This window comes from Nyctereutes procyonoides, unplaced genomic scaffold (assembly GCF_905146905.1).
Source record: "Nyctereutes procyonoides isolate TBG_1078 unplaced genomic scaffold, NYPRO_anot_genome, whole genome shotgun sequence".
NCBI lineage: Eukaryota > Metazoa > Chordata > Mammalia > Carnivora > Canidae > Nyctereutes > Nyctereutes procyonoides.
Genome location: NW_026575155.1, coordinates 16,376,255 through 16,401,630, shown reverse-complemented (window position 1 = coordinate 16,401,630; position 25,376 = coordinate 16,376,255). Strand labels below are relative to the sequence as shown.

The following is a 25,376-nucleotide window of genomic DNA, read 5'->3' as shown; positions in this document are numbered from 1 at the left end:
TCGGGCCACCATTCAGCCCACTGCATCTCCCCGAACACTCTCATTTTTGACACAAGGTCCAAAGGTCCACGATGGGAGACGCGGGCTCAGCGCTGCCCGCCATCCTCGGGCCTGCCCCCCGCCCTCCCAACTACCTTGTCGCCGTCCTCTGTCCCAACTCCGGGACTCCTTTCCTACTAAATGTGCCTACACCTCCAGTTACGCAGTTCTATGATGTGTTTTTCGTCCTCCTGCATCCTCGTTCCCTCAGCTCACAGCTGCCCGGCAGCACTGCAAACCCCGTGTGCCACCGACGGGGCCAAGCCTCAGCTAGCCCGTCCGTCCCTGTCTCGGTCCCTGTCTCGGTCCTGTCTCTGGGCTAGTATCCCGCAGGCCTCCTGCTCCCATGGGGAAGGCACTGGGGGCCAGAGCAGGGCTTTTCGAGGCGCCCTCCGGTCCGTCCCGCCCGCCTGCAGAGTGTGGGGGAGGCAGACAGCTCTGGTGCTGGCCGCACCTGCTCACACCCAGGCTGGCCCTTTCCCCCGCTTCCTGCGGTGCCTCATATCCACCGCCCTGGAGCTCATCTGGCCACGAGCCGCAGGCTCCCGCAGAGGTGGCCCCGCGCCGCCAGTCCCCTCCCCACATGCTCTGGCCTCGCCTGCTGTGGTCCTGGGCCCGCTCCCTGCGTCTCCAGGAGCTGCCTCTGCAGATACGAGACTCGGGCTGAGCCTCCTCTCCAAGGCCTCCAACTGTCATCCTCTTCGAGCAGGTGTCCAGTCTCCACTGTGTCACCCGCACGCACTCTGTCTCTGCACCCTCACCCTTCTTCAGCCCTTCCTCTGGCTCAGGCAGGTTCAGGGAGGCAAAGAGATGAACACACACTAAATCTATGTCTCTCCTTGTTTCCTTACAACCCCTGGTCTTGTTTCATGGACATGCCTCTTCGTTTTCTCTTTCTGCATGTTTAACTAATGCGTATTAGAAGTCCTCTCCAGACGTTACTTCCTCCACTGAGTTACCTTCTCTCGCTGACAGCACAGGGCCTGCTCAGATGTTGAACGATTCTCCCACTTTCCATCTGCTCTTTCTAGTCAATGTAGTAGTTCAACGCATTCCTTCTAACAGTGTATCACACACAAAAATGAGACTAGACCCCATCTCTGGTGAGTCACACCCAGAAAGCCACGTCAATTCTTCATGGTGGTGGAGGTGCAGCATGCTGCTGGTCAGAGGGAAACGGTGTGGCAGGAGCTGGGCTACGTGAGCATGAATGACAGCCGGAATGTGTACACACCTCGATTAAAATCAGATTCCCTGCACCAACAAGTCAGAATCCAAACATTTTCTAGAAATAATAGCTAACCATAGCAGAAAGAAGTTTTCCAATAAGATAATTCAAACATGGACTACTTCTCCAGACAAGTCCTGACACAAACAATCGCCTACAGAAGGACACATAGGATTGTTGGTCTGGTTTCCCTCAATTTTTAAATAGCATCTTTCTGTACACTTCCTCATCCTTACAAAAAGAGCACAGGAGCTCAAGGTGGAGAGGTCGTGCTGAGACCATAGGTAAAGGCCACGGGTTCTACACTAATGTGGAGGCTGAGCGCATGCCTCCCCTCCAAAGTGCCCATACCTTTAAGACACTCTGATGCAGACTTTGAATCACAGAAAACAAACTGAGGGTCCCTGGAAGGTAGGGAGTAACTGGGGGATGGACACTGGGTGTTATATGCAACTGATGAATCACTGAATTCTACCCCTGAAGCTAATACTATACCATATGTTAACTAAACTGAATTTAAATTCAAAAAAAATTTTAAAAGACACTGATACACCACGAGGAATCAGATGTCATTCCTATAAAAGAGAACCTTTAAATCAAAAGAACTGTCTTGTTTCTACCACCCTAGGTCTCAGTAAGAAAATCAACATAATCCTTAAAAAGTGAGTCCCACAGATTATGTGATATGTTCAGTTTCTTTACAAAACACCTTAGAACTTAGGCTTTAACTTTTACGACCTCATTTGCTCACAGAAATGTCTACAAAATATAGAGGGAGATAAAGCCAAAGAACAAATATGCCACACCTTCTCCATTCCATGGGTTCTCTTGGAAGCTGCTGGGAAAGCGTTGGATAAATAGAGGTAAATAAATTCTGATCTCCAGCACCTACAACAGGAATAAAGAACAGAGTTACAACAGGCAACATGGGCTATAGAACGTACTGAATTGGCAACTTATACAATTTTATATTTAGTAAAATGACATCACAAGATTGTTTTATACCTTTAAGTTATTGATCTCAAGAAAACCCAGCCCTTGACATTCACAGTCTAACTCCACCCTTACGACACCTCCATGTGGTTCGAACCGTTTTCCCCAAGGAGAATGAGGATCGGAAAAGCTGAGTATGTTGCCCAAGACCACAAAGCTGAGGAGAGAGGGAGCTGGCTCAGCTCCACCAGCAACCTCCTGAGCGTATGGCCCGCAGCTACTGCTTCTGCTTCACGCAAACGGCCACAATCATCATGCAGAAAAGGAAACCCCAGGAAGTGAACGTGGATTTCCTCACCCAAATAAACTCAATATGCATCCAGACGCTAGTAGGAACTAAAATACATACAGAACACTCTGTGTGCACAGGACACACAAGACACGAGACACGTGGCTTCTCTGAGTTAGTCCTCGCAGTCCCTGCTAGGGCACGACCAGCCTTCACAGATCAGGACGGCAAGGCTACAGGGGTCCGCCCATTCAGAACACAAAGCTGGCTCTTGGGGATCCTAGTTTTGCATCCAGGTATGTGTGACTTCACGCTACAGGCTCAGTTTTTACTCAGCTCTTTTATCTTAGTGTTAACAGAACTGCAAGGTCCATTAGCTCCCATAAAATGAGAGGATAACCACATTATCCTTAGGCTAAAAAAGAACCTTTTAATGTAGATGACTCAAACTCTTACACTGGAGATCCTCAAACTTTAAGCAAAACCATTATCCAAATTGCTTTTGTATTGATCTTAAATCGTTGGGAATTGATGTGGGCCATTAACACACTGGCTTATTTTGCTATCACGAACATTAAAAAATAAATAAATAAAAGACCTCCCCAAAACCACATAACGAGATGATCTCTGCTGAGAGGAGCATGGCTTCTGGGGAGCAGCCAAGCGCAGCTGTCAGATGGGCAAAGAGAGCCCCTCAGTTGAGTGTGCCACCCCTCCTGGGCCTCAGAGGGCTACCTGTGAAATGGGAAATAACACCTAGGGCTGTGGTGATGGTCAAATGAATCAGCCTTGAACCGGACCTGATGCAAAGTAGTTTGGGTTACTCTTATTACATGTTCTGTTCAAATAAAGACAATTTTTATGTTTTAACTTAGCATTTTTCATTGTATTTCTTTATTTGATAATCATCTTAGAAATCATTAAAGTAAGAAAATAATCAGCCTCAGATTTCTTACCTTGGATTGCCATCCCTATGGCCTCCTTAGAAGGTTCCAAGGTTAATGTACAAAAATTGCCACTCTTCTGCTGAGTGGCCCTGAGGGCAAGCAGTAGAAGCTCTCTCCTGCTTCACCTGTGTTCATCCTCATAACAAAGTCTCACACAAACACACCTGGGTACAGAGCCTCCCAATAAAGTGCCCCCTACATCCCCCAAGCTAGCTCTCTTGGAAAAAAACTGTTAGAGTAAAGCTCATGTAAATGGGGACCGTAAGGTAATTTTTCTTACACTATCTCATGGAATAAATCTTTAATTTCTGTCCTAAATTCAATTTTAAAAGATCAGAGGTCAACTAGCACACTAATGGCAGACTTCAATGTGACTGACCCCAGTGCCTGCCACACGCTGAACGGTGTGCCCCCACAAAATTCCTGTTAAAGTCCTAACCCCCAGGACCTCTGAGTGTGACCATATTTGGAAATCAAGTCTTTAAGGTCTCCAGGCCCTGATCTAATCTGGTGCCCTTTTAAAGAGAAAATGTGGATACACAGGAAGAGACAAGCCCACAAGAAGACACAGAGAGAACACAGCCATCTATGTACACAGCAAGAACAGAAAGGCTCTGCAGCCAACCCCACAGACACCCTGAAACTGGCCTTCCACCCTCTAGAGCTGCCCACTCGCTGCTCCTCTGCAGACTAACACCCCTGCCCCCTCAAGTTATACCTGAAAAAGGTCAAATTCTTCTAACCCACTGAAGCTCTACCAGGACTGACTGAGAACAAAGAAAAGCTACCTGATTTTCCAGAACGCACCCCATCATTGTCCTAATAGCTTCAATCTTTGTATGGAGCATCCTGCAAAGCTGCGATGCCCCCTGGAAACGGGCTCCAGAGAGCAGGAGAGTGGAGGGAGGAAGATAGGAGACTGTGTGTAGGCATAGAATCCCAATTACATCTCAGCTTATGCGATGGGTGACCAAATTAACAATATGTACTTAGTAGAATCCCAAAATAGCCCAACCATGAAGTAGAAAAGTCCTTAGAGCTTTGAGGTCTGAACCAGAAGATAGAAGATGGAACAACTTCTGGGCTGATGTTCATCAGAAAGTAGCTACTAACAGCAAAAACGAGGTGGAAGACTGATGCGCCCAGCTTCAGAGAACCCTGTTTAGAGAACTGTGTTTATTTTTCCACCTCAAGAGGCCTATTAAAGGACTGAAGTCAAAGTATTTATTGTAATAACTAAGATCCCTTTTCATGTGAGAAAGGGGAGCCTCCTCAGTCCTTAATAAGGGTAATTCAAAGCATAATCCTTAATGGGTTAATGCATAAACCTCTCTTTCCCTGCTCAGGCCGGGCCCATTCCCATCACTGTAGGGGACACGTGGAGACAAGAGGGCTGGGGGAGCACACCGTGCCCGCGCCACCCGCGGGCAGCCCCCGGGGTGTGCAGACCAGGGCGGCTGGTCGGCCTCCACCCCTGGCCAGTATCAGGGCAGGGCAGGGCCCTGGCAGGAAGGGCTGTGAGGGGCAGACACAGGAGCCACTCAGATGTGAAGGCAAACATCGGGACAGTCATCCTGCTGGGAAGAGAGGGACGCAGGCACCCAGGGTGTTGCCCAGACCTGCTGGGCACCTGCCCCAGGCTGAGAAAAGCCCCGCTCAGACGGCCCCCAGTGAAGGCAGGCAGAGCCCAGATTTCTGATGGTATGAACCTGTTTTCTCCTTATTTCTGTCAGCAGTAACTAGATTTTGTCAAATGCAGTCAGCCGACTGGCCAGACCTTTGTTACCTCCTGCATTCTCACATTTTTACCAGCATATATTTGCATGTATTAATCATGTAACTTAAAACTTTTTAATGCTAAAAGCAGGTAAGAGCTAATTAAATATGGAGGGAAAAAGAAGACAAAAAATAAGATTTCAGTGATTTAGGCATAAATGGGTCTTATTTCAACCAATTCAACATGTCTTATACCTTTAAAAGAGAAGGAACTGGGAACTCAATTATGGAAAAAGTAATTAGTAACCTGTATCAACATTAAAAAGACACTAATATGTATCCAGTTTATAAGATAAAAGTAACTACAGATATAAATACATCACTTACACTTGAGATCACCAACAGTAAGACAGTAAGAACATGGCTATTTTTGAAACAACGCTAACCTTCAAAGGAGTCGATCATGACAGAAATAGAAATCTGGAGGCCAGACAGTCTCCTGACCCAAGATGCTGTCACTGAGATTAGAATCTAACTAAAGCCTAATAGCAGGCCAGACCCCCGCCCCAAACCAGTCCTACACCATGTAGCTCACTGGCCTGCTCCCTGAAGAGCAGTGGACACTTTCACTTTCAATCACTTGATGCCCAAAACCTTTATTTGGGGGCCCACGAAAACTACAAAGTCACAAGTTATTTAGACATTTTTGAAATTCAGATTTTTAATTCTTAACACTAGATGGCAACTGGAACAGAAACAACACTAAGCTGACGGAGCACAGGACTTTGGGATGTCCTGTTTTGCAGCAAAATGTCCCAGACAAGACAACCGGCACTGCACCCTATCAGAAGTCTTGGTCTAAACCAAACCATCGGGAGGGTTTCGATTTGAGAACGAGATTACAGGGGTGCTCACTTTCTGCATCTCAGGAATATAATAGGGTGTCTAGGGACGCCTGGGTGGCTCAGTGGTTGAGCATCTGCCTCCGGCTCAGGGCATAATCCCAGGATCTGGGATCAAGTCCACATCGGGCTCCCTGTATGGAGCCTGCTTCTCCCTCTACCTGTCTCTGCCTCCCTCTCTTTCTGTGTCTCAAATAAATAAATAAATAAATCTTTAAAATATATATATATATATATATAGGGTGTCTAAATTAAACTAAAAGGTACATAGTCTCTCTAACCTAAAAGAAAAAGGTTTGTACCTACATTCAAAAGCTATGCACTGGTTGTTGCTAATGGTCCTATAATGTTTATACAACAATTTTTAGAAGATTTTAGGACTCAAATATGACATTAAGATTGAATTTGGCACTGAGTCTACAGAAAGAGTAGCATGAATTACCAAATGTGGTTTGAGTGCTTGGCAGCTATAAATTATGCCTCGGGGGAGACACAAGCTATATTGAAGTTACTCTCAGTCAGGAAGGACACAGGGTTTTCATGCTTGTACAATCCTTACTCCCTGTGTTTTTTGTTTTTTTTTTCCCCCAGACATATGTTAAGGGCATTTGGAAATCTCTGTCATAGCCCTGCTCTCCAGAGCCTGTGAATATGTTACAAGACAAGGGAGAAATTAGGTGGTAGATAAAGTTGCTAATCAGGTGAACTTAAATAAAGAGATTATCCTGGATCATCCAGGAGGCCAATGCACTCAGAGGGGATGACAGAGGCAGAGCCAGAACCAGAGTTGGTATCCTGAGGACTAAGCTGGTCATTGCTGGCTCTGAAGATGGAGGAAAGGCCGTGGGCCCAGGAACGTGGGCAGCCTCTAGGAGCCGGTAAAGGACAAGGGAATGCATTCTCTCCAGAAGGAATCAGCCCTGGCAACCTCTTGATTTGAGCCCAACGAGACCCATTTCAGACTTCTGACCTCCACAACTCCAAAATAATACATTTGTGTTATTTTGAGGCATTAAGTCTGTGTAATTTGCTATAGCACCCACAAGAAAAATTAAAGCGTTTAATTTGAAAAAAAAAAAAATTCTACATACTGCCTTTCTTCTGATGCTACAGGAGGCTTAGCACCAGGTGAGAGCTAGCTAAAAGAAGTCAGAGGAGCCATCTGCTTACCACCAATACACAGCACGAGGGGCCTGGAACACTTGCAGGGTCTGGCACACACTCACTCACAAGCCAGCCTAAGGAGAGAGGGCTATTCCACAGATTGGAAACTGAGCCAGAGGTCAAGCGTGGAAACCTGCTCAAGGACAAGCAGCTAATGAGCTTCAAACCTGGGACCTATTCACCTCCAGGCAGCCTGGCTCTGGACTCAATATTCTTCTCTGCTGGGGCACCTGGGGGGCCTCAGTGGTTGAATGTCTGCCTTTGGCTCAGGTCATGATCCTGGGGTCCCGGGATCGAGTCCCACATCGGGCTCTCCACAGGAAGCCTGCTTCTCCCTCTGCCTGGGTCTCTGCCTCTCTCTGTATCCCTCATAAATAAGTAAGTAAGTAAGTAAGTAAGTAAATAAATAAATAAATAAATAAATAAATCTTTAAAAAAAAAGTCTTCTCTGCTGCCCTGAGTTGCTTCTCTATTTCTTAATTTTATTATTTGATAATTAAACTGCACGGAGGCTCTGTCAATGCTGTCTGGCTGAAGGTACAGGTTCCAGAAGACCTTCCATCAATAGTGAGCACTTCTGTCATTTGCTTACCAGTCACTAGCCCTTAAACATGCAAAGCTATGAAATCTCAACACTAACGGAGAAAAGTATCAGGACATGGTAACCGTGAGAAAGTGGCAGAAAAAAACAAAAGGTTCAGCCGATGTGCAGCTGATGGGTAACTCTCCTCATAATATATCATTTTTAAGATCGATATTTTTATTTGGAAATTTATGTTGGGTAAAAGATTTTAAATCAAGATTGATACTCTCATACAGTATAATTCTTCTTCAAATTCTTTAGTATAATCTTAGTAAAGGGAACTAGTAACTTCTCCAGTAAAACGCATCTCTCACTTTATCTTAAGCTGTTGAAGACATCCAGATTATTTTAGTCTGCTAACAAAATGGGTGTATTCAACCATCTCATGGGCGACGTCTCAAAGGCATTAGATTTACCTCCACAGGCTCCCTGGCACTGAGGGGTGGCAAAGACGACGCAGACTGCAGCCCAATATAATCAAGTGCTGTGCTGAGAGACCTGCATTTGGAGCACTGCTGTGTCTTCCCCTCTGAGGACCTCCTCCGCCATGGAGTGGCTGGACTGGGACCAGATGACCAGTTCCAAGGCCTTCCAAGGAAGGGATTCTAGGAGTCCACCTTGGAACAAATAAGTCAAAGGAAATGTATACTTTTCCTAGCCTTTGCTTTACAGAAAAATTTTCAGAAAGAGCCGTTCTTAAAGTATGCTGTTAAGGGAAGAAAGCTCCAGCTCTCCAGGAAGCAGCAGTACATTCCTGTACTGGGTGGTACTTACAAGGGTGAAAGAGAATACAGGCATTACCCCTAACAATTGTGTATACACTTGCCCAAGACCAATAATGCACACATGAATTAACTGTTCAACGGCTTCTGGTAAAACAGACTTTCAAATGGATGATAGAAACATCCAAGGTCACAAACTGGGAGGCCATGTCTGTAATTACCCACAATCACGTATAAAACGTGTTTGCTATACTTTCTTGTATAACATCAGCACAGCAAGGAAAATTAATGGATTCTTCAAATTAGTCACTCTTTTGTGGGGAAAACTAATACCAAATGCATCTTCACGGAATATGGAAACCCTCCCCAGTGGTCCTCTCAGAGTACTTACCTGCACATAAAAGGCTTTCACATTTGGGGGTTGGAGGTGGGGAGTGAGGCTCAAAAGAAAAAAACAAACAAGATCCAGATGTCATCCAGATTCGGGGGGTAGAAGCCGAGGTTTATTCTGTGCCCTAAAATGACTGGGGAATGGACCCCCATTTCTGTGTAAACACACTGCCCTCCCTTCATTGCGAGGTGCATATACGAGAAGAAACCAGTGGGCCCTCCCACAGCTCTTTACTGCAGAGGCCAACTCTAAAGAAAAGTCATTCCTACAGTCAACATGATGGGGATGATGGGGATCACCTTTATCTTTGGTTGTCCCGCCAAAATGCCAACCGTAGTTCACACGTCAGTATGTCCTGCCATTTCACTGCTGGCGGTTCAAGTTATGCCTCCTCCATCCAGCTTCCAGCTTCACCCCTGACCCTAACTGTTGCATCACCTCAATCCAAACCCCAGCAATCCCTGAAGGAATCCATCCCAACAGACACACACACAAGGCTACTTGATTCAGGACTACCTGAAAGAGCAAAAGCAATTTCCATAGATAGCACCCAAGTAGAATAACCACAGAACATCCACAAGTCACATGACGGAGTACTACGGGACTGTCAAAAGCAACAGGAAAGATCTCCAGGAAACGTGGAGAGAAAAAGCCAGGGGCAAAAATGTGTCTTGGTCTGCAATTTCCTATCTGAGAAGGGAAGCACAAATGCGTATGAATTTTTTTTTTTTTTTATGATAGGAGAATACTTAGATAAGGGAAGGGTCAGGGTGGAAAGGACAGAAATAACACTACATTGCTTATAATTATACCTTGCTTGGAAGATATGGTTTCAAAAGCAAGCATTTCATATAATTACAAAACGAAGTTAAATGCTTAAAAAGTTTTCCTGAAAAATATCAGAAAAAAATAAAACAAAGTGAGTTAAATGCACGCATGGCTGGCAGTACAACGACAGAGAAAGAACTCTGGTGAGACTGGTGGTCAGACCATGTGCTCCTGGTGCAATATGTCCAAATGCCACAGAGAACCAGTAAAAACATTTTAAATCTGTGCTCCTGAGTCACTTGAAGCAGTGTCAGAGACTGTAAAGGTGGGATAAGGGGCTCCCAGGACCTGTGGCATCGGCTAGGTGTTTGATAAATGCTCATTCCCAGGCCCATCCTGCCTCACCGAATCAGAAACTGGGGTGGAGCCCAGCATCGGGCTCTAACAAGCCCACTAGGGGATTCTGATGCAGCTCTAGTTGGAGAAGGCCCTACCTCTGTCTCTGTCATCCCCAAGTATCCACAGAATGAGAAGAAAGAAAATACAGAAGACCCAGCAGCTCATTAAAACCCCTAGCTAGGTCCAGGGATCCCTGGGTGGCTCAGCGGTTTTAGCGCCTGCCTTTGGCCCAGGGCGTGATCCTGGGGTCGGGCTCCTGGCATGGAGCCTGCTTCTCCCTCCTCCTGTGTCTCTGTCTCTCTCTCTCTCTCTCTCTCTCTCTCTCTCATAAATTAAATCTTTAAAAACAAACAAACAAACAAACAAACAAACCTAAGTCCTGAAACCGAATCACAAAGACCAGTGTGAACTTAGGGTTCTTTAAATTTTATCTTTAAATTCCTAGCTCTGTCCCCTAAAAAGAAGACCCAACAGCAACCAGGAGTCCAAGCACACAGACCAGGGTCCTGACAAACCTTTTCCCACTGAAAAGCAGCAGGGCTTCTTGGAGAAACCGCAGACTCTGGGGCCAGGGCAGGAAAGGCGTGTGGAGCACTTAACAGAGAGCACAGAAACTCTCAGGGTTCCTCCAACTCGGGGGGGCCCACTAATCGGCAAAGATGAAGCAGCCTGCAGGGCAGTAAGGACAGCAGGGCCACCGCCACGGGCTGCGACAGAGCAGGCAGGTTGAAGCCTTTGATTCTAGATACTTTAAAACAAAGTAACTGATCAGCACGAGGGCCCCCGAGGGAACCAACTCACCCTGAGAACAGCTACAGAGGAAGGGAGTGAGGCGCTGACTTTTTTTTAAGATTTTATTTGTCAGAAAGAGAGGGCGAGCGGGGAGCGGGGAGCGGGGAGCGAGGGGAGGGCAGAGCGAGCAGCTGAGCAGGGAGCCCAACGCGGGGCTCGATTCCAGGACGGGGGTCACGACCTGAGCCGAAGGCAGGTGCCTCCCGACGGAGCCACCCCGCGCCCCAGGCATGTAGTCTGCCTTTCCCACACAACTACCCTACTGGGTAAGCGAGGGACACACACGCACACTTGGCACAGACACATTCCTGCTAACAAATGAAGAAGAAGTGGGAACACTAGAGTCCGACCATCCCGCACCCACAGGGCTGAGCGACAGGGCGAGGGCCGCTCCCCCCGACACCCTTGCGGGGCCTGCGCACCACCAGCTTGGAGAGTCTTGCCAAAAACACGCAGCCTGAACCTGACCCAGCCTCCGGCTCCAGGGACCACCTTCCGGGAGACACAGAACCCCAAGGACAGAGGTTGGCGGTCACGCGGGACACAGCCGGCCAAGTGGGGGAGTGAGCGTGACTCGGCCACGGACGGAGAACCTGGGCTCCTCGGGAACCGGCCAGGAGCCAGAGGGAGGCCGAGGGGGACCCGAGATTGGAAGAGACTCAAAACCTCATCTGGATATTAGTTAATTCAAAGGCTCTAAAAGAAAGAGACACACTGAAAATGTGAACGCTGAATATTTGATATCGGGGACAGTATTTTAGGTATGATAAAGGCTTTACAGTTCTGGTTTTAAAAGCCCTGCTCTCTTAGAGATGCGCTGTCCTGAGCGACACCCGCCACCTCCCGCCACCTCGGCCTGGCTGCCGTGACACAATACGACAGGCTGGCTCCCGGCGCCCCACTGGCTCCACTTGTCTTCCCCCAGCTCCGGAGCCGGGAAGTCCCAGGCCAAGGTGCTGGCCACTCGTGCGGGGGCCTGGTCTCCTTCTGCTTGGGGCCCTTCCCTGGTGTGCACGAGGGGGTGGGGGCAGCACCCTCGGCCCCTCTCATAAGGCCACTGGCTCCACCCTCAGGGCCCACCCTCCGTTCCCCTCCAGGCTGCTCTCCGCCCAGGGCCCTACTGGCCACCCGGGGACCCCATCTCCAAATGCCGTCACCCTGGGAGCCAGAGCTCCAGCACGCGAGCTGGGGGAGGGGAGACACCTTCCGTCCGTAACACACACCTGCGGGGCAAGGACACGATGCCCGATGCCCGGGGGCTGCTTCAGAATAACACAGGGTTACAGGGAACGAGGCTCAGGGAAGCAAGACTGGGCAATTCTCCCAACTGCTGAAGCTGGGTAGACAGGTTTGTGGGGTTTTGTTGGACTACTCCACTTTTGCACACGTTTGTAAGTTTCCATAATAAAAAGTGTGAAATGCTACAATTCTCCCACTTCCCTTATCCTTCTCTTTCCTCCGCGGCACTTATCACTGATTACATAATTCGCTATTTATGCGTATCCTGTCCCTCCTCCCCCTGGTGGAAGCGCTCCGAGGGCTGGGGTCTTTGCTGCTGGATGTAACCCCAGCCCCTGCAACAGTGCCCGGCCAGGCCAGGCGCCGAGCGCACCCCTGCTGACCCCAACTGGGCAGCCTCGCCAGACTCCTTCATATCCTACGCCAGACAACCCAGGGTCCCCGGACACGGACACCCCGCGCAGAGGGAACAACAGTGCTGGCTGTCAGAACATGTTCTCACGATAGGAATGCAATTTTAGAACGGGTAAGATCATACTGGTGATTTCTAGTGTGGCTGACTTACCAGCCCTTCGATTGCCGAACCAAAGGAAGCGCGGTTTTTATTTTACTTAACTTTGTGGCAAAGGCTTTCTCTGAGGGGTAATTTTAGGGAAAAGCCCCCCTTCCTTCCATCTGGGCAGATGGTGTCTGCCTCCCCAACTGCTTGGTAAAGTGGTAGTAGAGGCGGAGCCAGGCACCTCGATGCTGATCCTCACTGCGCTATCACACACTGAGAGGTCCTGGTCAGGCCCAGCGCAGCTGGCCCTCAGGTCTTCATCTTCAAAATGTGCCCTCGGACGGCCCATCCTGGTGTTCACCTGCACGCATAGAAACTTACTAACTGATCCAGCTGATCTAAAAGTACCCATAAATGGTGAGCTAGGGAGGTAGTAAAAATTACTACCCATATAGGTTATTGTTAGCTCCATGGCTCTACCTAAAATTGTAGCTCTGGAATGTATGCAGCTAGTTCCAAATGCTAAACAGATCTGTTAAAAACAAGAAAAATTTCCAAACATACAACAGTTCCCAGTGAAACCAAGGTCTAAATCTGTTGTCAGTTTCTTCATAATTTCTCTACTCACTTTTTTTTTAATTTTGCAAACAAGGGCCTAAAATAATATGAAGGAACAAAACATTATGGAACATGAGTGGCAAGAAGCCAAGTAAAGACATTTATTTCCCTAGAGGAAAATAATAAAAGAGAGATTACAAAAAATGTTCACTATTTCTAAGAGATCATCCCACCTTGTGTCAACATCTAGAGCCCCAAATCCCAGATGCCAAGAAATCATCCCCCTGGTCAAGAGTTCAATGAGGACAAACCTCTAAAGACAGAAGCAGCGATATAAAAACCAGAGAAGCACAATGGATGCTGGCTGATACGCACCAGGAGGCCGACACAGATGCTGTGGTGTAGGAAAGGACCCGGCCCCCGAACAACATGTCCACGCCCGACCCCCAGAACCTGTGCATGGAACCGGATTTGGAAAAAGGATCTTTGTACGTGTAATGAAGTTCAGGCTCTCAAATGAGATCACCCCAGATCATCTGAGTGGGCCATAAATCCAACAACAGTGTCCTCATACGGGACAGTAGAGCAAATGCAGAGATAGAGGAGCCGCACAAAGACAGGGCAGAGACCTGAGCAAAAGCGTCAAGGGCCACTGGGAGCTGGAAGAGACAGAGGATCCTCCCTCGGAGCCACAGGAGGGAGCACACAGCCTACCAACACCTTGATTTTCAACTTCTGGTCTCCAGAACTGTGGGAGAATAGACTCCCCTTGTTTTGAGCCACTAAGTTTCTGATAATTTGTTACAGCAGCCCTAAGAAACGAATGCATATGGTATTAAATACAAAAATAGAACGCATTTTTCCTAATGCTATTCCAATTTATGTTTTAGACATGTTTTTTACTATACCTCTTAAATGTCAAAGAAACACGGCTGAACACGTAATTTAGAAGAGGTCCAATCACCAATAAACATATAAAAAGGACTTCACTAATTATCAGGTAGATGCACCCCCAAACAACTTTGACCTTGGGCTCGACAAAGATTCTAGATACAATATCAAAAGCACAACCCAGGGGTCCCTGGGTAGCTCAGCGGTTTAGTGCCTGCCTTCGGCCCAGGGCGTGATCCTGGAGTCCCTGGATCGGGTCCCACGTCGGGCTTCCTGAATGGAGCCTGCTCCTCCCTCTGCCTGTGTCTCTGCCTCTCTCTCTCTGTGTATCTCTCATGAATAAATAAATAAAATATTAAAAAAAAAAAAGCACAACCCACACCAAAAAAAACCTGGTAACTAGACTTCATCAAAATTTAAAATGTACTTCAAAAGATAGCACTAAGAAAATTAAAAAGACAGCCAAAGACTAGGAGAAAGTATTTGCAAACCATGGATCTGATAGAGGACACGTATCAGCAAAAATCATAAACTCTTATAACTGATGATCTAATTTAAAAATGAAAAAATATTTGAATAAATATTTCCCTGAAGAAAGTAGACAAATGGCTGATTAGGATGGGCAAAAATGCTCAACTTTAAAATAAAATAAAATAAAATAAAATAAAAATTAAAAAAATTTAAAAAATAATAATAAAAAATAAAAAAATAAAAATAAAAAGCTCAACTTTGCTAGCCATGAGGGAAATGCAAACTAAAACCAAAGTCAGATACCACTTCGCGTCCACTGGGACAGCTATGATAAAGAAGACAGACAGGTGTGTGTCCACAAGAATATGGAGCCACCGAAACCCTCAAACACTTTTGGTGGGGATGTTAAGTGCAGACACTTGGGAAGACAATCCAGCAGTTTCTTAAAAAGTCAGACATAAGCTGATCATGCAACACAGCAATTCTGCCCCTGAGAATCTTCACACGAAGGACAGGAACTCGTGCCCATGCACAGGTGTGCGAATGTTCCCAGCAGCGTTACTCCCGACACCCAAAAATTGGAAACAACCCAAAAGTCCATCGGCTGGTGAACACAGACAAGATGTGGGCCATCCGTACGGAGGACTACTACCCAGAGGTGAAAGAAGGAACGCACGACGGATGACGGCACAACTCCACAAAGGAGGATGCTGAGCCTCCAAACACCGCTGAGTGAAAAAAGCCGCACGATCTCATTTCTACGAAAGGTCTAGAAAACACCAACGTTGAGAGAGAGGTTGCCCACGCCCAGGGGTGGGAGCAGGGATTAGCTGCTCAAGAGCATGAGGGACCCGACGGGTGATGGAAGTGGATGGTGGTGCCGGCTGCACAGCTCTGGGGACGAACGGGGTCCAGAGTTGTGCACGTACGATGGATGACCCTCACTGTACACGGATGAAAGCTCAATGAAGCGATGAAGGAAAACCTCTGCGTGTGTTGCGGAGCCGTGTCACTCGGAGTGCACCTCTACACGGGGCGATTCGGAAGCTGCCTCCAATATCTGAACTGCTCTCACCTTCTGACCCAGCAAGTCCATTTCTGGATTCCGTTCTTTGTTTAAAACACCTATTCCTCCTTTGTTTATGTGTTCTTGAGGCTTAAAGGTGGTTTTGAAAGTTACAGATATATCTTCTTTCAAGGCTTCATCTACATGCCAGGTTGACAGTCCTCCAATCCTACACATTCCACCTCAGAAGCCAAATACTCAACCCAAGAATGCTCCGGTTTGGTCTCCAGTTTCCACTGACTTGTAGTAAAGAAACCGTATCTGAACTCAATTCAGAGGAACCAGTTCAAAGAATATGGTCCCTCGCATACCAGTTAGCTTTATTTCTTTTACCAAGTTAACATATATTCCCTGGATTCAAAAACTCCAGGGAATGTTGCAATATCAAAAAGACTAAGCACAGAGCAGTTTAACTAAAACCAAGTCTGAGTGATCAGGGTTCAAACCATCCAAGCATTTCCCACAAAGCTGTCTTATCTCGATGAGACACGTGTTGGGAGAAAATACCTCTACGCTGTCCAAAGCCTCTAACTTATGGAGGCGTTAAAGATAGCACGGTGTTTCCCTTAGAGACGCTCACTCACTTATCTATTTCGTTTATTCGACAAGTATTTACTGAGCACCTCTGTGTGCCCAGCACCGCTGCAGCTGCCAGAAGCACAGGAGTCACCAACAGAAATTCGGACGCTCTCACTGTAGCTGGCAGGCAGCCTGGGTCAGGGGTGGAGAGAGACAATAAGCCAAGAAAAAACAAATGTTTATGTCAGGGGGGTGCTGAGCCAAGAAGACTGAATAGTCAACAGTGTGCCAAACAGGGAGCGGGGTGTGGGAGGTAGTATGTGAGCAGCTACCAGAGGGAGGGGGAGGCAGTTGAGGGGGGCCAGAGAGCAGTGCCGGCTCGTAGGAAGGGGAAGGCTGCGGGGGGTGAAGGTACAGCCAGAAGCCAGGCTTGGGTGGGCCAGGGCTTGTAAGTCATGGAGGGGCTCCTCGTCCCCAGAAAGGTCTGTGAGTGTTATGCTGCTGAGAAGGTGGCTAGCCCAAGAAGGGTCCGAGCAGAGGACTGCATGCCTCTCAGGACCCCTCGGACGGGCACCCGGGTAGCTCAGGGGTTGAGCATCTCCCTTAGGCCCAGGGCATGACCCCGGGGTCCTGGGATCGAGTCCCGCGTGGGGCTCCCTGCATGGAGCCTGCTTCTCCCCCTGCCTGTGTCTCTGCCTCTCTCTGCCTCTCTCTCTCTTGTGAATAAATAAATAAAATCTTAAGAAAAAAAAAATATCTGCTAAGACCAAACCACTGTGAATACACATGAAATCAGGTTCAGAGCAGTCACAGAGCCCAGACTTGAAGGGAGGCAGGAGAGCCGCAGCCGGCTCCAAGGCCAGCAGGGCGAGGAGGCTGCCCGAGGCAGAGCCATGCTGCCCTCCACACCTGGATCCACAGCCGAGGCCCAGGCAGCTGTGTGGAGACAGTGGGGGACCAGCGTACCCCGAGACCGCACGCAGGCGACGCCACGTGATCCCCATGAAGAGACGCTCTGACACCTGGGGAAAGTTTCTCTTAGACGACAAATTCTTTAGCCCGTCACTCGCACTTCCATCGAAGACGAGCCCCTCGGCCCTTCCCGTGTCAGTGTGGGGGCCCCACCACGCTGCCGTCCACTCCTTTCCAGGCAGAGACCAGCTCCTGCAATGTCCGCCACGCTCGACTATCTCGGACATTCTTCAGAACTTAAGAACAAATATCAGGCCCTTGAATTTCATTTGCATAAACCAAATTTTAATAGAACCACTTCTGAAACACATCTTGTAAATCAGGCCTGTAAGCAAAAGTTCAAACAGAGAAGAACTTTTTACTTCGACGTCACCAGTTCAAACCCACCCTAGAGTTGGGTTAACATGCTAGTCACAGGTGTTTCCAGACCATGTACCTGGGTGCCTCCTTGTACCACAGCAAACCCACAGAGGCCCCACAGGGCATTCTGAATTTAAGAGGAAAATGCAACGCCAGAGATGGACCGGACCCCCACTTGAGGTATTCAGTTTCAGTATTAGATCCTGGTACATTCCTCTCCGTGGCATCACTATGTGGTGCCACAAACAAAAAACAAAAAACCACAGAGGGCGGCAACGTCCATTGGTCTCCCAAGCTAGAGAAGTTGTGCAGTGCCCAACAGGTGCAACCATCCCATTAGTATGTCACCATGGTTATCTAAGAATGAAATAAAAATGTTTCTTCTAATTTATGTGTATGACTTTCCCCAATAACGACTGCTAGGGCATAATACTTATTTAATAAAATTAGTTGGACCTAACGATTTAATAAATGGAGTTATTCAGTATCCTCGTTAACCCAGAGATGCCATGACAAAGTTACCGAGACACAAAGGCACTGTGAACAAATGAAGTTCAGGACTTACTCCTTAGCAGCTAAAGGTCTGGCACGCTGATGCCTCTTCTGCGTGCTTTACACACGTTCATTCTTTCAACTCCGCATCAACCCTATGAGATTGGTACCGTGGCCATCCCTATTTCACAGATGAGGACGAGCTGGTCCCACATAAAGGATCCACCTGTGTTTAAGCACGCGCGGGCACGAAGGACACACGGAGCCAGGCAAGGGCATGCGGTAGCGTTTCAGTCCTCGAACAGTTGAGGTTTCTGAGGACAAACGCTTCTCCTGCGTCTCAGCTGTTGATTCGTTACCAGCTTAAGAATTCAGTATGAACCAAGGTCTGCATTTATGTGCATCAATTGGAAAAAAAAGATATTTTAAGTGACTTTTCTGGGACTCAGACTGCGACAGTGGTCAAATCACAAGCACCACACTTACAGGGTGGGTGAAAAATTAACAAGGTGCACATTTATAAACTTTAACCTGGGGGGCAGGGTCAAACTCCACACACAAAGCATCATGGCTTTGCTCATTTTTGTTGCCTTTTCCACCCTTTCAAAATGTATAGATGTGGAACCCCAAATAGATCCAGAAAAATAAACCACACAGCCTAAGAAGTGACTGGTAAGATGAGATCATTTGCATGGAGCATTGTGATTTTTCAAATACTATACAATTCTTTGTTGACTGTATATTCTAGTCTTGTCACGATGCTAACAGCCCACAAAGAAATGCCACAAATCAGTGGAATTACAATAACTTTGTCCGCGAAAGGAGAGAGCTGGAAAAGGAACGGGTCTTCCCCAACATACCCTTGTAACAGAAACCTGTCTTAATCTAAAGCAGAGAACTGACCCAGTGCTTGGGGAAAAAGAAAAAAAATCTAAGCTAATACTTAAATTTAGATCAAATAAATCTGCTGGGTTTGCTTCAGTTGAACTGTACATTTTTCATGATTAATGAATTATGCTACAGGCACCCAAATTGCTACGAGCAGGTAATGTCATCACACCATCAGCACCGCTATTTCACAGATGGTCTCTGGTACTTACTGGCCTAACTAGTCTGGGGTCTAAGCAGATCCCCTGCTGAGGCTCTTGGTAAGAGGCAGCTAGGCAGCAGGTTCAGAGACTCTTAGTTATGGAGTGAAGGCCATAAAAAAATGTTTAGGTAGCTTCAGAATATTATTAAAATAACTCAGCAAGCTTTCAAGTAATCGTGTATTGTAGTTACCGCTCGTCTCTGGGGACTTTCCGTTCTTCTCCCAGCAACACACATCTGACTGGTTCCTACACTTACTTGAACACACTCTACATCCTCCTCAGAAAGCTCCACTCACAGTTCACTTCAACTCAGAGTGTCCTAAATTCCATGAGCAAAAGCCAAAGCAGCACAAACTGTGCTCTCATCGGAAAAGGAACAAACCCGACTTCACAGGGGATCGGGCTGCCGAGGCTAGCCAGGTGTCCCGGGAGCAGAGCCACTGGGAACACAGACGTGTTGCAAACTAAGAGGTCATGTACATGACATCAAAACTTCCAAGAATAAGGAGCCTCGGGGTGGATTCTTCAAAAGCAATTTTCCTACTGCCTTTGTCTACAGGGCTTAGGCCAGCTCCTCCCTTCAAACCACAGGCTAGAGGCCGAAGAGAACAGGACAGATAAAGAAAGTACGGGGCAAAAACCAGGGCAAGTGCCTCCCAGAGCCGCAGCCCCAAACACGGAAACACCCAAGTGTAATTTCAAGTGTGAACAGGGAAGCCAGCTTTTCTCCACGCTAACACACCTGTCCAGTTTAGAGAGCCCTTCTTTATCATTCCAGCCAACTTGTCTGAAAGTTTACCGACGCCGCTTTCTCTCCTGGGACTCCGGCGAGTGGAAGGCTCTGGCCTTTACGACAGAGACGTCGTTGGCCCACACAACACTGCATCCAGAGGCTCTGGCTACCTTCTGCAGGAGACGACGCTGTCCCCTCACTGTCCCGCAGGTGGGTATGAAAGTAAACGCTAAACACAGACGTTGGTCACTGTCTGCTGGGAGAGCCAGCTACTCAGTCCGTCATGAGATTCAGGAGCTTCCTCCCCAGAACTGTACTTACAGGACGCCCGCAGAAACCTGTCTAGGCCAAGGGGTGCGACATGCAATTAGATGATGCGGATTCCCCGAGCTCAGGGGGTGTGGGCGTTTCCAGGGTCTGCCTTACACGGCGGGCACCCGGCAGGAAGACCACCGGGGCCGCGGCGCCTCTGCCCCAGCACCTGGAGAGCACCTGCGGGGGCCTCCAGGTCCGCGTGCACCTGTCCTCTGGGGCTGAAGGTGGAGCAAGCTCTAGAGAGGACCGAAGTTAAGACGCCCCGGCGACAGATATTCGGGGGGGGGGGGAGGAACGGCTGTGGCTGGAGCACGCCAGGGTCCGAGTCGGGAGGAGACAGCCCACTTCCCTAAGGAAGTCTGTCACCCGGAGATGAAGCCACACACTTCAAGGTCCGACACCCAGTCCCTCCGGGGCCTGAGCAGAGAGGACACGCTAGGGGCGCGCCCGTTAGACGGGAAAAGGGACAAGAACACGAGGTGCCCCAGACTCGCACAGCAGCCGGCCATGGGCGGCCTGGGCGCCAGGATTTTCCGCAGAAAACAGGGCCCCTCTGAAAGCCCGGAAGACGCAGGAGGAGAGTCGACGGGACGCTGTCAAGGTCTGAAATCCCCGTGGTCCGAACGGAACGTCGGCGACGCCTCGGCGCTGCCTGTACCCTCCGCACTTCTCCAGTGTCTAATCCTAAAGTTGCGGCTGCAGAGAGAATTAGTGGGGGGCGTCTTCCGGTCACAGGAGGAGGACCCCCCCCCCGCGGCCTGTGCGCGCCCGCGAGCCCGACCCGGGGGCAGAGGGGCAGCTGCGGGGACCGCGGGGATCCGAGCGCACACGCCCCCCAGCCCCCAGCCCCGCCCCCAAGCCCCAGCCCCGCCCCCCAGCCCCGCCCCCGCCCCGGCCCGCGGGCGTCCCGGGGTCGGAGGTCACCCTCGGGCGCGGAGGCCCCGCCGCAGCCGCCGCCCCGGCCACGCCTCCGATCCGGGGAGCTGCCGGGCCCGGAGCGCGGGGGTCGGGGGTCAGGGGTCGGGGGTCGCGGGGCGGGGGGGCCCGGTTCCTCCCGCGCCGACGGCACTCACAGGTGACGATGGGCTTGTTCTCCATGGTGTAGATCACCGGCGGCTGCGGCTCCGCAGGGGCGGCCATGGGCGTCCGCCGTCACCGGCCCGGCCCCCCGCGCCCCATGGGCAGCCCCGAGGCCGCGCCGGGCCAGCCCGAGCCTGAGCGGCGCCGCGACACGGAGGCCCGCCCGGCCGCGCGAGGCAGCTCCCGAGCCGCCCGCCGCCGCCGCCGCCGCCTCCCGCAGCACCACTTCCGGCCCCGGCGCCGCCGCGCTACCGCTTCCGGGGCGCGCGGCTTAAAGGGGCGGCCTCCCGGCGGCGCTCGCGCGCTGTCCTCCGACAGAAAGGCGGGGCGGGGAGGGGGCGTGGCCCCGAGGGAAGGGGGCGGGGCCCCACGTGCGCCTCGGAGCCGGGACCCCCGCGCCCCCCGCCCCCGCCCCGGACTGCGGCCGCCCCTCCGCGGGCCCGACGGTCGAGGGGACCCTCCTCCGCCCCCGGCGTGCCCACCGTGCAGCTCCCCCCGGCGCGGGGCCCGGCCTGCCGGGCGGCAGCCACCGCCGGTCACTGGCAGCCCACGGACACGGCAGGGCCCCGGGGTCACCGACAGCGCGGGGAGATAGGGTGCCCCCTGGGGTCACTGTCAGCACCTGGACAGAGGGATGTACCCACCCCCGGGTCACCGTCAGCACCTGGACAGAGGGATGTACACCCCCCCCCCCGGGGTCACCATCAGCACCTGGACAGAGGGATGTACCCACCCCCGGGTCACCGTCAGCACCTGGACAGAGGGATGTACCCCCCCCCCCCCGGGGTCACTGTCAGCACCTGGACAGAGGGATGTACCCACCCCCGGGTCACCGTCAGCACCTGGACAGAGGGATGTACCCACCCCCGGGGTCACCATCAGCACCTGGACAGAGGGATGTACCCACCCCCGGGTCACCGTCAGCACCTGGACAGAGGGATGTACCGCCCCCCCCCCCGGGGTCACTGTCAGCACCTGGACAGAGGGATGTACCCACCCCCGGGTCACCATCAGCCCCTGGACAGAGGGATGTACCCACCCCCGGGGTCACCATCAGCACCTGGACAGAGGGATGTACCCACCCCCGGGTCACCGTCAGCACCTGGACAGAGGGATGTACCCCCCCCCCCCGGGGTCACTGTCAGCACCTGGACAGAGGGATGTACCCACCCCCGGGTCACCGTCAGCACCTGGACAGAGGGATGTACCCACCCCCGGGGTCACCATCAGCACCTGGACAGAGGGATGTACCCACCCCCGGGTCACCGTCAGCACCTGGACAGAGGGATGTACCGCCCCCCCCCCGGGGTCACTGTCAGCACCTGGACAGAGGGATGTACCCACCCCCGGGTCACCATCAGCCCCTGGACAGAGGGATGTACCCACCCCCGGGGTCACCATCAGCACCTGGACAGAGAGATGTACCCACCCCCGGGTCACCATCAGCCCCTGGACAGAGGGATGTACCCACCCCCGGGTCACCGTCAGCACCTGGACAGAGGGATGTACCCACCCCCGGGGTCACCATCAGCACCTGGACAGAGGGATGTACCCACCCCCGGGTCACCATCAGCCCCTGGACAGAGGGATGTACCCACCCCCGGGTCACCGTCAGCACCTGGACAGAGGGATGTACCCACCCCCGGGGTCGCCATCAGCACCTGGACAGAGGGATGTACCCCCCCGCCCCGGGGTCACTGTCAGCACCTGGACAGAGAGATGTACCCACCCCCGGGTCACCATCAGCACCTGGACAGAGGGATGTACCCACCCCCGGGTCACCGTCAGCACCTGGACAGAGGGATGTACCCACCCCCGGGGTCACCATCAGCACCTGGACAGAGAGATGTACCCACCCCCGGGTCACCATCAGCACCTGGACAGAGGGATGTACCCACCCCCGGGGTCACTGTCAGCACCTGGACAGAGGGATGTACCCACCCCCGGGGTCGCCATCAGCACCTGGACAGAGGGATGTACCCCCCCGCCCCGGGGTCACTGTCAGCACCTGGACAGAGAGATGTACCCACCCCTGGGTCACCGTCAGCACCTGGACAGAGGGATGTACCGCCCCCCCCCCCGGGGTCACTGTCAGCACCTGGACAGAGGGATGTACCCACCCCCGGGTCACCGTCAGCACCTGGACAGAGGGATGTACCCACCCCCCCGGGGTCACTGTCAGCACCTGGACAGAGGGATGTACCCACCCCCGGGTCACCATCAGCACCTGGACAGACGGATGTACCCACCCCCGGGGTCGCCATCAGCACCTGGACAGAGGGATGTACCCACCCCCGGGTCACCGTCAGCACCTGGACAGAGGGATGTACCGCCCCCCCCCCCGGGGTCACTGTCAGCACCTGGACAGAGGGATGTACCGCCCCCCCCCCCGGGGTCACTGTCAGCACCTGGACAGAGGGATGTACCCACCCCCGGGTCACCGTCAGCACCTGGACAGAGGGATGTACCCCCCCCCGGGGTCACTGTCAGCACCTGGACAGAGGGATGTACCCACCCCCGGGGTCGCCATCAGCACCTGGACAGAGGGATGTACCCCCCCGCCCCGGGGTCACTGTCAGCACCTGGACAGAGAGATGTACCCACCCCCGGGTCACCATCAGCACCTGGACAGAGGGATGTACCCACCCCCGGGTCACCGTCAGCACCTGGACAGAGGGATGTACCCACCCCCGGGGTCACCATCAGCACCTGGACAGAGAGATGTACCCACCCCCGGGTCACCATCAGCACCTGGACAGAGGGATGTACCCACCCCCGGGGTCACTGTCAGCACCTGGACAGAGGGATGTACCCACCCCCGGGGTCGCCATCAGCACCTGGACAGAGGGATGTACCCCCCCGCCCCGGGGTCACTGTCAGCACCTGGACAGAGAGATGTACCCACCCCCGGGTCACCATCAGCACCTGGACAGAGGGATGTACCCACCCCCGGGTCACCGTCAGCACCTGGACAGAGGGATGTACCCACCCCCGGGGTCACCATCAGCACCTGGACAGAGAGATGTACCCACCCCCGGGTCACCATCAGCACCTGGACAGAGGGATGTACCCACCCCCGGGTCACCGTCAGCACCTGGACAGAGGGATGTACCCACCCCCGGGGTCGCCATCAGCACCTGGACAGAGGGATGTACCCCCCCCACCCCCGGGTCACCGTCAGCACCTGGACAGAGGGATGTACCCCCCCTCCAGGGTCACCGTCAGCGCATGGACAGAGGGATGTACCCCCCCTCCGGGATCAACGTCAGCACCTGGACAGAGGGATGTACCCCCCCCGCCCTGGATCACCATCAGCACCTGGACAGACGGATGTACCCCCCCCCTCCGGGGTCACCGTCAGCACCTGGACACAGGCACGGCCCCGGGGTCACCTACAGCACAGGGAGACAGGGTGCCCCCCGGGGGCCACCGACAGCAGATGGACAGAGGGATGTATCTGCCCCCCCCACCCCTTCCCCACATCACTGTCAGCACCTGGACATAGGGATATACCCCCTGGGTCACTGTCAGCACCTAGACACGGGCACAACCCTGGCATCACCTACAGCACTTGGAGACGGGATGCCCCCCAGGGGTCACCGTCAGCACCTGGACAGAGGGATGTACCCCTCCCCCCCCCGGGTCACCGTGAGCACCTGGACAGAGGGATGTACCCCCCCCTCCGGGGTCACCGTCAGCACCTGGACACAGGCACGGCCCCGGGGTCACCTACAGCACAGGGAGACAAGGTGCCCCCCGGGGGCCACCGACAGCAGATGGACAGAGGGATGTACCTGCCCCCCCTCACCCCTTCCCCACATCACTGTCAGCACCTGGACATAGGGATGTACCCCTGAGGTCACTGTCAGCACCTAGACACGGGCACAACCCTGCATCACCTACAGCACCTGGAGACGGGATGCCCCCCAGGGGTCACCGGCAGCAGCTGGACATGGGGATGTCCCCCAGAGGTCACCTAGACATGGGGATGCCCCTCAGGATCACTCTCAGCACCTGGACAGAGGAATGTACCCCCAGAGTCACTGTCAGCACCTGGATACAGACACGACCCCAGGGTCACCTACAGCACAGGGAGATGGGATGCCCCCGGGGGTCACCGGCAGCAGGTGGAATCAGGGATGACCCCCAGAGGTCACTGACAGCACCTGCACACGGGATGCCCCCCGGGGGTCACTGTACACTGGCGTGAGAGGCAC

General features: G+C 52.0%; 1 protein-coding gene across 2 annotated transcripts in view; it reads right to left on the bottom strand.

Annotated features, from left to right (window-relative positions):
- The window catches only part of TRAPPC10 (trafficking protein particle complex subunit 10), an 87,218-nt gene extending 65,848 nt beyond the window's left edge, over nt 1–21,370 (bottom strand). The window contains exons 1-2 of one of the 2 annotated variants that reach the window (XM_055313417.1): nt 21,153–21,370; nt 2,074–2,155 (exon numbers count right to left, since the gene is read on the bottom strand). In XM_055313417.1, coding sequence (XP_055169392.1) covers nt 2,074–2,155; nt 21,153–21,219 — 149 coding nt within the window. In that variant the 5' untranslated portion in view covers nt 21,220–21,370. Of the gene's footprint in view, nt 1–2,073; nt 2,156–19,773; nt 20,071–21,152 lie in introns of those variants that run through there. The other variant, XM_055313418.1, reaches the window with a different exon arrangement.
- Between the last annotated feature and the right edge of the window lie 4,006 nt (nt 21,371–25,376).